General features: G+C 35.8%; 1 protein-coding gene across 3 annotated transcripts in view; it reads left to right on the forward strand.

The window, feature by feature from the left end:
• RBPJ (recombination signal binding protein for immunoglobulin kappa J region) overlaps positions 1 to 14,670 on the forward strand; it is a 41,806-nt gene that overhangs the window by 10,964 nt on the left and 16,172 nt on the right. For all 3 annotated transcript variants that reach the window (XM_035903455.1, XM_035903454.1, XM_009648045.2), the window contains exons 2-4: positions 752 to 790; positions 4,328 to 4,423; positions 13,754 to 13,919. In XM_035903455.1, the coding sequence (XP_035759348.1) occupies positions 752 to 790; positions 4,328 to 4,423; positions 13,754 to 13,919 (301 nt within the window). The remainder of the gene's footprint in view (positions 1 to 751; positions 791 to 4,327; positions 4,424 to 13,753; positions 13,920 to 14,670) is intronic.

Raw genomic sequence — 14,670 nt, forward strand, 5'->3', positions numbered from 1 at the left:
TGACCATTTTGGTTCAATCTAAGGATGTTTTTGTTAATGAAAATGTTTGTCCTATGTAAATTCAGTGTCTTATGTAAATAAAGACTTATGTGGAAAGTCTTCATCTAGTGTGAAGAGTGTACCCAGAGCACTGAAAGAAATACAGCTCTCTCAAAACACTTAATGGCTAAAAACCATTAAGTGTATGGCAGGATAATTCTGGATCATGCTTGGCTACATTCCACAAGAAAGATTTTTCTTACAATTCTGTACTGGCACCTGTGAAATACATTGTCATCCTTTTTGTAAGAATTCCTTAAGGAAACCCAGATTTCTGAGAAATTGTCTTGATGGGAAGCATTCACTGTGATTTGTCATCTCAAGAGATTAATTTCTGTTAATTTCTGTATATTAATAATTGCTTTTTGTTGTCACTTCTGGTCAATGCTATGGCAAAGATCTCCTGGTTATTTACATACTTGTGATATCTGAACTTCTCAAAAATGATTCAGAGAGAAAGTAAATGTGACTTTAGCAAAGAAAGTTATCTGGTGTTCCAAATAAAAAAAGCCTCTGCTAGGAGGAAAGGCTGTTGTAGGAAAGGCTGTTGCAAGGAGGTGATTGATATGCTAATAGTAATCGATCTAGGAAATCACAAAGAAAAGACACGAAATTCCAATACATGTTCAAAAATTGTAAAATTGGGATAGTGTTTCACTGTAAACTTATGACTAAACACTTGTTTTAAGTTAAAAACTTTTTCTTTTTTCAGGAAATTTGGAGAGCGACCTCAACCAAAACGGCTCACCAGGTAAGCATTAAAGAAAGTGGGTTTTTAAGTTTTCCAAAGGTACCCTTTCCATTCTCAGAAGGATTTCTAAGTTAAAAAATTGTGGCTTGCTAATCCTAGAATTTTAAATATCAAAGCTTTTCAATTATTTTATGCAGTCAGCAGCCAGAAGTAAAATTTTGAACAATGAATGTCTTGTTTTTAATATGATACTCAAAATGCCTTTTTAGAAATGCTATTGACTTCACATATCGGTTATTGTAGATGATTCCGTAGGATACGAATCTGCATAGTTTTAAACCACCAGGAATGAGCCGGATTTCTTTTCTTGGGTAAAAGTGTCCTGTGAGGTCATGTATAGTAATACTTTTTAGTGCCAAAATTCAGCTATTACATTACTGCTGTCATGCAACCGGTAAGAGCAAAATGAACACAGTGCTGTGAAGGAGTGATCTTAATCAGTTTTTGGTGAAACCTAAACAGTCAGAGATCGCATTAAATAGTACCATCAAGCCAATCCATTCTGAAAAGTGTTTAGAGTGACTGGAGCACTGTGCCTGATTTGCTCCTGGTCTGCCTGGTTGTACACTAGAAGCTGTTAAGTAGTCACCATTTTTGCAAACTGTTATAACACAGTCTATGCAAATATTTATTATTCTATGCCATAAACTGTGGTGATTATAAGTAGCTACTGAGTTTAAAATCCACTCTTTGCTCAAAGTATAAAAGATGCACACATTTTTTTACAGTTTTGTGTAGTAATAGTGCTGTATAAAGACCTGGAAACTCATTGTCACGCTGGCTTACTTATGTTTTGAATGAAATAATGATGCCTCCTGTAAAGCACAGGGTGGAGGAGAACATTCACATTTTGTGTCGGGGAGATCTGTCTCATTGCATTTCTGCATAAGCTTCAGGTTAGCTTTTGTCATTGTTGAATATCAATGCAAAATTGATCTATACTGACTTATAAGTAATTAAACAAACAGTGCTGTTTTCCTGTGGGCCTATGTGTTTTCAGGAATATTTAAGGATATGAAGTTTTAAGTAATGAACTGTTTTCCATCTTGAGCAATAACACCTGTTAGTATCACCCCGAATTGCTGATAGGATTTATCTTCTATGATTTACAAAGAACAACAAAAATAGAATATATTGTCTATGATTTTAAAAACAGAAAGAACAAAAATAATGACTATTGAGTATAAGGTATTTTAACTAAGATATCTGTTAACTATAGCGACTCTAAATTTCATGTGCAGGATTTTAGCTACTAGATGTCCCAGGTACTCTTTCCTGTGAGTACAGGGGTGGGCATCTGGGAACTGCTAGCCATCCTTCAAAGCAGTAGCTCGTTAACCTTTTCTGTACTGATAGAGGCTGGAAACAAGCAACCTAACTTTTTTCCTCTGAAGAGAAAAATGCTGAAATGGAAAAACTGTCACACAAATTTTTAAGAGTATGATTTGTTTATGTAGTGCTAAAAAAAGTATCTGTAAACATTTAAAGGCATTTAGTTCAGTTATTGGAAAATTATTCTGCTTTTTTGTGTGAAGGCAGTCCTGTTTGTCTAATAATCTGTTCATCGTCAGGCAAGCTCCCGTGGAACAACAGTACTCTGTTCATACTGTGCTAGTTGGTTTTAGATGTAAACTATAGCACTATTACCTTCATGGAGAGTTCTAAGAACTAATAATGAAAAATGTCATGTAAGAATTGCAATGCTTATGTGTTTTCTTTATCAGTGGGAGGGGTTGGAGGGGAGCATTCCTACTTCTCCTAGGAGCTTGGATTGTACAAGTCCACTGTGGCAACAGACCAGTAGAAAAGGCAGAATTTCTTCCTTATACAGTATTAAATAAACATTAGATAGCACCTAGTGTTTTTGCACATGGGTTGTTGGGTTTGAGTGGGGTTTTTTTAATGGTAGTCAAGTCAAAAGTTTTTAGTATGACAGATGTTCGTAATTTAGTATGACAGTACTCTTAATGGAGAATTTCAAATTGCCAGATAAAAATTTTTTAAACCACTTCAATGCAGCTAATATATATCATAATGAAATGTATAACAATAATTTCACAGTGAATTATGTTTTGTGGTTTAAAATATATTCTTAAGCAATGGTTGCAAATAAAATAAGTCTGTGTGCTTTGAGACAGTTCTTACATCTGTGCTTTCGTGGATAAACATCAGTTACTGAAGTCAAATGTAAATTGATCAAGTTAGTTCAGATTTAAAACAGGAATTCAAGTCTTTCCTCTGCTCTTATATCCTGCTAGTTAACAGAAAATCTAGCACACTGATTGCTGTCCTGTGTAGGCATGACAAGTGCAAGAATTTACAAAACATCATTAGCAAAGTTGTGTTGTTGTTGTCCAACCCATACCCCCAATCTACTTGCTTTCCTCTGTGAAACTGTATGTGGGGATTTTTTTTAGAAAAGGTCTTGTCAACAAAATACTGCTTTTTATCGTCCATCTTCTTTCACTGGAAACATTTGGTTTTCTAGATCTGATTCCAAAGGGAATTCAACAGTTGGGTGCAGCTCACCCTCACACCCCCCCAAAAAAAACCAAACCCAAAAAACCAAAAACCAACAAAAAAATCCCTCTTCTGTAGGGTTTAATCTCTTCATATAACTTCCTGTTCCATTCATAATTTGTTTCTCTGGTTGATGACTTTGAAGATGAGTGCATTGGTGGGCATTCGACCTGCAAAAGCTCCTCCAGGGACTTAAAAGTGTTCCTGTCAGCACTCCGGCACAGCTAAACCCTAGGGTGTTGAATTTGGCATGCTGCTTAATGAACAGTTAGATTATTATACAGAAGAATGATAGGGTATATTGTTCTCTTACTTCTCTCAAGGAATTGCTGTTGGTGTGTTTGAGGTAATTACAGCTTTTATATGACGTCTTGTCATTACAGTGATGATGAACGATAAAAAATCTAATTTTTTTAATTTATGCCTGATTGTATGCAGGAAGTAGAAGTTGTCTCTAGAAAACTAGATGAAACAATAAGCTGAAGAATTACACTTGTTTGTAGTATCTTCACAACCAAAGGAAAACTTATATATAAACATTGCATTGTTTTAGTTAATAGCTTAAACAAAATTTCAGAACAATTTGTCATTATCATGAGAGACTAAATTGGTTAAGGAGACAATACTGAATTAATAAAGTGTGTTCTAATCAAATATTTGTGGCTTGATACTTTACATCATGTTCAAAGCCCAATTTTACAGTGATTGGCATTGGTATGATTTTACATCACAAGCACCTTTTTTTTTCTGGGAAATGTGGTAATTATAAATGACCACAGCCCCCTGCTGCTAGCTTCATGCAAGGTAGTTGCTTCTTTTTGCTGTGTAATTGTCTTAAAAAACAAACCAAACTCATCTTGACCCTATTAGTGGTTACCTTTTTTGAATTTCAGGTGCTTGGGGGAGGGGGGGGGGTTGGTTTCAGGTTTTTTTTGTCCTAAAGCTGTTTTTGGATTATTATAGTTATAAACAAAGCCAAAAAAACTTTCAAGGCTTATTTTGTCTTTTAATTTTTAGGGAAGCAATGCGAAATTACCTAAAGGAACGAGGTGATCAAACAGTGCTAATACTCCATGCGAAAGTTGCGCAGAAATCATATGGAAATGAAAAAAGGTAAGTGTCTATTCTTTCCTGGCTTCCCTCTACAGCTCCCAGCTAGGGAAGCTATAGTGTGTAGTCTGGTGTGTAGTACATCGCATAATTCCTCATATTGTACTGTAGTCTGAAGAAACATGACCCAAAATGTGTTCTCATAAATCATTAAATTATATAACAAATGCTGCAAACCTTGGCATTCAGTGTAGTGATGCCTGTTTCCACCAACAGGTTCTCTGTCTGTGCGTGAACTTTTTCTGCCATTGAACTAAAATGGCTCTAATTTTAAACCTTCCATTTTAAAACTGGAGTAAACAAGGTGATTAATGGTGACTATTTGTAGAGGTGTTTTTTCCTGAGTAATTTCAAATTAATATGAAAGGAAAATTGCTAGCCTCAGTAAGATACTTCTCTGAATCTGATCTGTAATAGCTTTAAAAAGAATGACAGGTCAATCCTAACCATGTTTATGGTAAGCATTCTCTCAAAAATCAATACAGTACAAGTTACAATAATAGGTAGTTTTCGAAGTGATACAATCTACAGGAAGATATGAGGATGAATGATTTTAGGCAAAGGTAAATTCCTACAATCCTCTCTATCTGATGTTTTTATTGCATGACTAGCAGAAGCAAATAGGATGTTCCTTCATATGCAGATTTCTAGTCCTCTCATGATGAAATACAATTTTCTTTAAGTATGAATGATATTTTCCTACCTTAAAATAAATAGCGCAGTCTTTGGTTAGTTTTCAGATACTTTGTATTATTAATATTTATTTACTACAAAAGACCACATATTCAGCACACTAATGGTTTTGAAGTTTTCACCTTTCTTTTGCGACTTTGTGTAAATCCTGTTACATCATTATATTTTTTACAGTTACTGAGATTTGAGATTTTAACATATATATGTGTGAAAGTGTTAGGAAACAGTAATGTTAGAATTAAGCCTGCGAATTTCTCTGTTTGTTGCTACCAACCTAAATCACACTTCCTGATGTCTGTGAATCACAGAAATGCAGACTGTATTTTTCAACTGTTCTTCAGTATGCTGTGCCTGAGTACTTGCCTTTCAATGTGTGTCATCTTTTCTGTTAGCCAGTGTCTCACGTCCTTTCTTTTGGGCCATGTCCAGGTTCTGCAGCTCCATGGAATTGTTTACTCCAAGTGCTTTTTAGATCTTTCTGAAATTCTTCATGAGAATCAAATGAGAAGTCACTGAAAGAGAAAGGAGGAAGGGCATGGAAGCAGACAACTATGCTGTGTGTCTGCTGTATAACTATACAGCCCCCTTGCTCACTGCCATGCTTAAATGCAAAAGGGTTGCAACGCAAGGCCATGCTAGCAGCAAACCCAACAGCCAAGAGATTTACCATGACAAGATAGGGACCTCTCTTATCTTCTCAGATTGTATTGTCATTCAAGAGTTGCTTAGTTAAGTTATCGCTGCAGATGTATTAAGCATATTACTCCTAAAAAATGAGGGGTGTGTCTGTAGATAAGAAAATGACTTTCTAAACAGTCTATCTGTAACTGCAGTCAGTTTGTTCTCCTGGGGCCATAGCAGTTCTTGAGGGCAGGAACATTTTGCAAAGCTGTCCTGTGTATCTTTATTTTGGAGAACAAATTGCATCAAAAGAAGGGAGAAAATTGAAAGATGTAATTTCAAATATTAAAAGTTCCATTACTGTTTGGAAAACTTACATAAGTGTTCTGAAGAATACAGGGCAGAGCTTCAAATTGTTATTTGCTAACAGTTTCTGAAGGCTTCTATGTGCATTTCATAGTATTGCCATAAATTCCTGTTGCCTTGAATATATGTGTATACTTCACTTGATGCTTTTAAAGTCACTGTGGCACACGTTACCCAAGTACTGGTAATGTTCAGTAAACTAGTCATTGGTTTCTCACTGCTTGAAACAACTGCTAACTGGAATTAGACATTCTTTTACCACTTTAGATTTTGTGAGGTGCAGTTCGGTTGTCTGTCTCAGCACAACTGCATTTGTTCATGAAAGGCATCTCAGATTCACCTCTTTAAAAATGGAAACGTGTCAAGTGAGTATAGAGAATTTCAGAGCTTTGCAAAAGAGGACTAGGAATATAAATGGTTGGACATCTGTTATAAAATAATACAGTGGTGAAATGATTACCATTCTGGTATGGGTAAGGAAATGAAAGTTTGGAATCGTGCTGATTTCATTTTTCGGTTTAAATATTTTGGGTTTTCTTACGTTTTTAACACATCATTTAGACTGTCTGTGGTACTGTTCTGCTAGTTCCCAGACCGTTAGCATCAGTAATGATGTCCTGTTGTTACCAGCATACAAAAAAATGCCAGTTATTAAATCCTTGGATCCTTGTGTGCCCCAAGGTACTAGTGAAACCAAATGATGAATTAGCTTCTTCCTTTTTTCTTTTTTTGGGTTGTTTTGGGGGGTTTTTTTGAGTTTTTTTAATTGCTTCTTTAACTGCTTCATAGCAGAATATGCCCTTTGGTTCCTCATATTGCTGGACTCAGCAAAATTAGTAAAGGTTTAAGGCTGCTTTATGCAACTGGTCAATCAAGTTTTCATAATTTTTGCATTAAATATCATTTCTGAAGTGAGTTGTTTTGCATACATCTGCTTTATAGACAGAAACCTATTTCATACCTCTTTTTATGGAGAAATTTCATGTTTTCTGCAGGACTTAATTATGGCATGGATATAATCTGTTTAATTTTTGATCCATATAGAATAAATTAAATAGCACTGTCTTTGTAAGTAAGAATTCAAGTTACAAAAAGAATTATTTCTTAAATTTGACATGTCTTTCAAGTAAATACAGAACCTAAAAAAAAAAACCTTCCACAAGCTTCCTCCTTTTGTTCCAGTCTTTAAACTTTGTTTGTTGTGAGGTCATGGAAAATATTTATTATTAATAAACTTTGCATGGCATAATTAAAAGGTTAGCACAATAACTACCTTACAGTATTTTGATGAGTCTTAGTAGCCTCACCATCACTAGATGGTGAAATATTCTGTTGAAAGTTTGCTGTAGATGGCGCAGATCACACGTAGTGTGGTCTGGTTTGAATAGGCCTCACGGAAACACAATTCCAGGTTGTTGCCGCATGGATGGAGACTTTCTGGTTTGAGAGTGTTCTTGATACTTGTCTGTAAATAACAGTAACGAAAGGAGACTTTTTTCTTTTTTGAGTGGACTCTTCTTATTAGCCTTGCTCTTCCCAAAGTTAATGTTGTTTAGTTTAACAAAGAAGCCAGGAGGTAAAAAAGGCTTGGGGATGAACTTCAGTTGAATTTAAGACTTTTTGCATAATGTTTCCTGTTGGATGGCTGTCATCTTTCTAAGGCATTCAGCTGATAGAGACTCAGGTGATGTTTAGTCCTGATGAGTGTGGGTGTTTGGCTTGTGCTTCTTGTATTTTTTCCATATTTACCATTTAGTGAGACTTCTCTCTTCAAAGTCTGAACAGTGTGAACATTCAGTAGTGTAAAGGACTAAAGTGTTTTGGATTCCAAAACATAGTTCATCAAAGACTGTGAGCCAGATTGGAATTTATGGATTACATGCTGTTCTGCGTTCAAACATTGTCACTACTGATTAGCCTGAGAATGGTCTAGCTGTGTCTTGGTTTACGTCTGTTAGCTCCTGTAATTTCTGCTCAAATACTTCCCTCCACCGAACTGAGTGTACCTGCCCTCTGGTTAATGCTCTTGTTATTGAGAGCAAAGCCTTCTCCAGGGCTTACCCCATGGCTCTACGCCACTACTTCATCCTTACCAGTCTAGTACCTAATGATTTTTCATTTGTTTGTTGTTGTATTGAATTCTGTAGTGGAAGTTGTTAGTTCTTTCAGCTCCTAAGAAGGGAAGAAGACTGCTGAGTAGTTTCATGCTCAGAGCAACGCAGGTAACTGACAAGCATACCTCCTGCCTTCACTGACTTGGAATTGACCAACAGGTACAAAGGGGAAACTTCCCTGCTAATGTCACCCTGAACATAAAGAAAACCAGCTGGTAGACACCTCTAAATCCTCCTGAAGGCAAAGACTTCTGTAAGATGAACACAGGGATGATTTGAAAAAGCAAACCTTTGTGAACAGAAACCCGTGGTTTGAAAAGAGCATTATTGAGTGCATCAGGACTAGGTAGCAATGACATGAGCTGATTTTATTTTACTTTCTTCCCCTTGCTTCCTGGCAAGTTCAGTTAGAGTAGCTTCTCTACTTGAAATACCGTGTTTACGCTGTATTGATTGGCATGAATTGACTGAAGGAATATTTTCTCCTTCGGTGATTGTCTGATTTAATCCAATATTCCAGGTAGTGCCAAAGACTGAACCTATTCCACTTTTTGTTGTTGCAGTCAAGACTTAGAAACCACTAGGTATTATCTTGTTCTTCCCTTCAAGTCATTTGGAATAGAGGGGAGCATCCTTAAACAAATCTCAGCTTGGTTTTCTTGCCGTGGAAAAATGTTCAGTTTTCAGTTGGTCTGATGGAATGGATCTGTTAGAACAGATGGGTAATGGCTTGCTTCTGCTTGCTGTACTAGGTTACTGAGCCTGGAGTCTAACATGAGGTTGGCAATACTATGGTCTTTCCTCACTTTGAGCAGCCCATGAAATTATAGTGTAAGAACGCACTACAGGGATGCCCTTTACTTTTTAAAGATTGATCCTCTGACCTTTCCTGGCTGATATCAGTCCCAATGTTAGCTTCATTTAAAACTGCCCATTGCTTTAATTACACCGATCATAGATTCTTGGAAGGTGCATAAGAGGAGCATCACAGAGAGCCTCTTCTGAAAAAGTAGGAGCCTGCAACAAAGTGTTGTAGAGATATGTGAAATACATGAAGTAATTGCAGAGACCTGGTATCCCAAAATGTTACCCTTGTTCAGTCACTGCACTTTATATCAGCAAGTAGGAAGCACTGAATCTGCATCTCATCATGCAGCTCTAACAAGCGTGGAATAGGTTTTGTCCAGGAAAGACATTCCTGGTTGTTATACTTCCAGTAATGAAAGACCTCACAGAGTTGATCCCTAACAGTTCTCATGTATTTTTTTTAGATCAAGCTGTTAGGTGTTTACCTCACAGAAGAATGTCCTGTGTTGTTTTACTGCTCATTCAGCAAGGAGTTGCCAGTCTGCTCATAGCATAGAGAAGAGGTATTAAGAGAATATGTTATAATTCCAGGGAGGAAATGACATCCTACATGATTTTCCACCATTACTTCTTGTACCGAAAATTCTGAACAAGCTCAGAAGAACCAGATGCAGCTGCCTTTCCCTCCAACATAATTTGCTTTTTACTATAGGTCAGATTAATACTTCAGAAGAATTTTTACCTCCTACTCAGTCTTACTTTAGTTTTGTGGTTAAAGGAAAAAAAAAAGAGGCCCTGTAAATCAAAGGTCGAAGGAAGAGTATTTTCATTTGTTCCACCAAACATTGTCCTACCGTATTTCCCATCAGTAATACTGGAAATTACTTTACCTAAATTGCTTTGGGGAGGTGATTTTCTTTCTCTTTTCTTCTTCATAGTTATCTGGAAGCCAGTCTCTCACATAAACATTTACATTCCTGTTTACATCAGAAATGTTTTATTAATAAGAGAGAACCTGTTTCCAGCAGTTACTTTACATATATCAAACACACTTTCTTTAATCCTCTGTGGAAGTTAGAAATATGAGGATACTCGTGGTTTACTCTCACTATATTGGATAGGAAATCTATAGTTAATCTCTTCTATACATGAGTTCCTGGGATTGTAAATGTGAAGTAAAAAGCCCCCAGGCTGTACTTGCCTATATGTGAAGGGTGAGCAAGAGGCCGATGCATAAGAAAACCCATTCAAATTGTGAATATCCAGACTCTTCTTGCTTGGTAGTTTTAACCAAACTTAAAATTGTCTCAGCTTCAAAAGTTTCTTTGTTCAGTAAGTCATAGTTTTCCAAGGTTTTTCTCTGTGTTCTGATTTAAAAAAGACCGCTTTGATTGTTGTGGCTTGTTTTCTCTCCAAGGGGTTAAAACTTGTTTCTTATAGGTCTTCATTGCCATCTAGTGGCCATAGTTATTCAAAGTACTTGGTTTAGAATAAAGCTGAAATGAAAAAGGATATGAAAAAATTTGGGATTTTTTTCTTGTGTTCTAACCAGCAAGATAAATACAAAAAAGTACACGAGGAAGAGGTAAAGGTGTGATGTTTGCTTTATGGTGCTATACCTACTTGGAATACAAGAGGTTTGTTTTCTTTTTTGCAAAGTATTGCTCCATTAATAAAGGTTGATATTCATTTTTAGTCTGTGTATAATTTCTTTATTGGTAATAGCTTATAATTGTTGAGAAGAAAATCAGTGGGATACATCCGTTAATTCTGAAAGGATCTCGTTTTGTCATTCAAGTTTGAGAATTCAAAAGCTGTCTAGATGTGTGGTGTGCTTTTTCTGGCAATCTGAGTTTGTTTCCAAACAACCAACTCTGACATAAATGCATCTGTTAAAGTTTCTTCCCCAGAAAATTGTGTTTCCTAACCTTGGAGTTAGTTCATAGCCCCCGTTTGAAAAGTACTGTTCATAGGGGAAACATAACAGTCATATTCTATCTGGGGTGGCAAAGTAGAGTAGGCCTCCTGAACAGTACCTGGGCATGACCATTGCCCTCACTTGACCCCTTGCCAGTCTAATAAAAACGTGACTCTTTCTTATTCTCTTGCTTCCTTCCCACCCACTTATATATTTTTGTGTGTGTGAATAGATTTTTAACAACAGTTATGGTATTTACTTCTCGATGTGGGTTAATATAGGACATATAAATTAGATTGGTCATGTAAGAAGTAAATATACACCTTGTACTTTAATATTAAACTTTATCATTTTGACCATTGCCATTGCACTCTCTCTCTCTCTCAAACCTAAGTCTCTTAAGGTCGTTTTTCCTTTAGGGTAGAGAAGCATTTGAGGGAAATGAGGTCATATCATCGGTGCTGATCTAATGTTTGAAGTAAATGCAATTGAAAAGTAGGAAATGCGTTCCTTTTGAAGTTTTGAGGTCAAAAATCTATAGTAGGAGGGGAGGATGTAATTGCCATGTAACAGAAACTCATGGTATTCTTAAATACACCCCTACTGCATCATTCAGCATCTTCATGAAGAAAGCTGGAACAGAGGTCAGGTAGCAGAAGATAAGAAGCAAAAGGCATAATAGCAAGCAAAAAGGGGATACACAGTGTGTGCTGTGTGATAACGTTTATTACTGCTTACTCTTTCTATTCATGGTGATTTTCAAATTCCAGAACTTCTTTTCTTACAGCAATAAAGTCACAATAACCCATTCTAATGTCAGCTAAATACAAATTTCAGCTTTATGATTCATGGCTGGGCTAGTGGAAGTATTCTCTTGTGCTGCTACTGCAAAAGAGTTAAATTTTATTTTTGAGGTAGTTTATTGTGTAATTTCACAAGATGACAGTTCCATCAGGAAACATCTGCTTTGCAAATTGGCAAGTTTCTACCTGTTGCCTTGGTTCTCTGTGTTCTGCATTTTCAATTGGAAGAAAAAAATTCCAAAGCCTTCAGATGACCCATAATTACCCCAAAGAATAAAATACAAATAGTTAAAACTGATGCAATAAGTGCATGAAAAAATATTAGTTGTTAAGCTTTGAATAGTTTGCTTTTACAGGTTGCTTTCTGTTAATTCATAATTCCATATTTCTCAAAATTTCTATGCTTCAGAACAGTCTGAAGGCAATAAAAGGAGCAAATAACTGTTACGATAAGTCTTTGTTGAAATGGATTATCACAATGGAGGAAATACAGCATTTGTTTCTATTTGTTTAGAATTATTCAGTTCAAAAAGAGATCTGTAGAAGGAGTTTCACTAATTAATTTAATGGGCTTCTCAAACATGTAGATCTTTTGATGTCATGTAGTGAGCCACTTTGTACAAATTCGCTTTTGTAGGCTGTCTTTTTTCAAACCAGAGCATGATACTTTTGAAAGACAGTCATAGATATTTAAGCTGTATGCATATTGGTATATCATCAGTTTTGTTGTGTTTTAGAAAGAGCAAAATTAAGTGAAAAACTTTCACTGTGGATTTATTGGCAAGATAGAAAGTTTGATTATTTTTTTTTGCCTGCAGGGGTTAGTTTTTGCTCATTATCATAACCACTGAGACATTTTGAATTGCAGTAAATCTTAACATTTGGTTTTTTGTTTCTCTTAACAAAGAATATACATTAATTGTGTGCATTAACCGAAATTATTACAAATCTTCGGATTCATTTATATGAATTCTTAATATTTGCACTTTATTATATGATTATTAACTCAGGACTTTGGTTTCGTGTATTAAGAGTTCTGTTACTTAGAAACTCAGTTGTCCTAAGCCAAATAAAAAAAAAAAATCCTACCTACCTACCTGTGTACAGTAGGAGTCATCTCTGGATTTCAGAAGTGCCAAGTTAAGCACTACCATCCAATTTGAAATAAATAGAATAATTAAAAACTTTTTCAGTTACCTTCTCCCTTCATGCCCCTTAGCTACCTCACCACTGGATGTACTCATTCTGCTTTTTTAACTTTGATCTACATAGATGATAAAAACACTGCAGCTGTTGGCTCAACTAAAACCAAAAGTCATTAGGATTTGTGTTTTAACAATTTGCAGAAACTTCAAGCCCAACACATTGTATGATAACACTGCGTTTAATTTTGAACATATTGCAGTAAGTAGTATCTAGCCTGATTTCAGTCAGTGCTGCTGAAGACTAGATCGTATCTTTCACAGTTACTGATGAAGATGTAAAATCATGTATTCCATTTAAAACTGAAAAGAGAATTATGCTTGGACGGAATAGACTCCTTCCTTGCTAATGATGAAACACTTAATGTTTAGGAATTGTAGTAGTTGTCCATTAAATTAGTTTGTGGAACTGTTCTGTGTGTATTCGTTGCTGCATCGTGTTAAGCACCTACAAAAGTGAAATGCTGTCATCACTTTCAAGGCCTTTTTACTTTCTTTGAGAATCTCTTCTTTGTAAGGATAAAAAGCATTTTTGTTTTACAGAGATGCAGACTGTTACCTATAGTGAACTGGAAAGATACTCAGTGACAGTGCATCTAATGCTGATTTTCCTTGCTTTTTCTCATTTTTATTTTTCTTTTTTTTAATTTTCATTTCAGAAAATCTTCATGGCAAATGAAGGGCGTGCATGCATAAACTCAAATGCAAAGTGTGAATGGGCTGAGAAAGCTTGGAGTACACAACAGTTTCCGTCTCGAGAATTTTCTTGAAAGCTGTGTGTAATCTCATAATGCATTTTTCATTTTCAGGTTCTTTTGTCCTCCTCCATGTGTGTATCTTATGGGCAGTGGATGGAAGAAAAAAAAAGAGCAGATGGAACGGGATGGTTGCACTGAGCAAGAGTCACAACCTTGCGCCTTCATTGGGATAGGAAACAGTGACCAAGAAATGCAGCAGCTGAACTTGGAAGGAAAGGTAGAATTGTAATAAAACACTTGGATTACTGCAAAGGATATTATAGCTACATGGTGCATATTTCAAGGAATACCCTTGCTTATTTTTGATAACTTTTCTTACACTGTAGCGGATATTACATAAGTGGTTTAAAAAAACAATCCCTCAAAAATATGTAGGACGGTTGAATAGGTGGATTTGGTTCATGGGATCGTAGCAGCGTACTAACCTTTCATTTGTAGGTTGTTGATTTGGAGCAGTAAATTTTTAGGTTATTTGGTAGGCATTAGAGGTTAAGTGAAGTAAGGTTTCTGGTCCAAACTCTGTGCCCCTCTCCCTGGCTTGCATGAATGGATAATCTCATCAAGGAAGTATCTGAACAACATCTGCTGCTAGAAATGGTCTTTAAGTCCCTTTGTATAAAAATACAACTAAAATACTATCTTAATAAATTTAGATTATTTTTACAGTGATATAAATTGCTACAGGATTTTTTTAAAGATATTTCTGATGACTTAAACAGTTGGAATAGAACTGGCAGCACGAGTGCTCATTTTAGCTGGTTGTTTTATTATGCAGTATTTTATAGCTACCTAATATTTCCAGCACAATCTACTTAGAAATGCTTCGTATGTTATTGAATAGGAAAAGAATAATCAAAATTTTCTTTGAGGTTTTTTTTTTATAAGCTTCTATTGTCATGTAGCACAAACACTTAGCCAAAAGTAACTTTCTAGTGTTTCAAAACCAAATCATCTCCCATCCTTTCAAG

Source organism: Egretta garzetta, unplaced genomic scaffold (assembly GCF_000687185.1).
Source record: "Egretta garzetta isolate BGI_Z169 unplaced genomic scaffold, ASM68718v1 scaffold151, whole genome shotgun sequence".
In the NCBI taxonomy this organism is placed as follows: domain Eukaryota; kingdom Metazoa; phylum Chordata; class Aves; order Pelecaniformes; family Ardeidae; genus Egretta; species Egretta garzetta.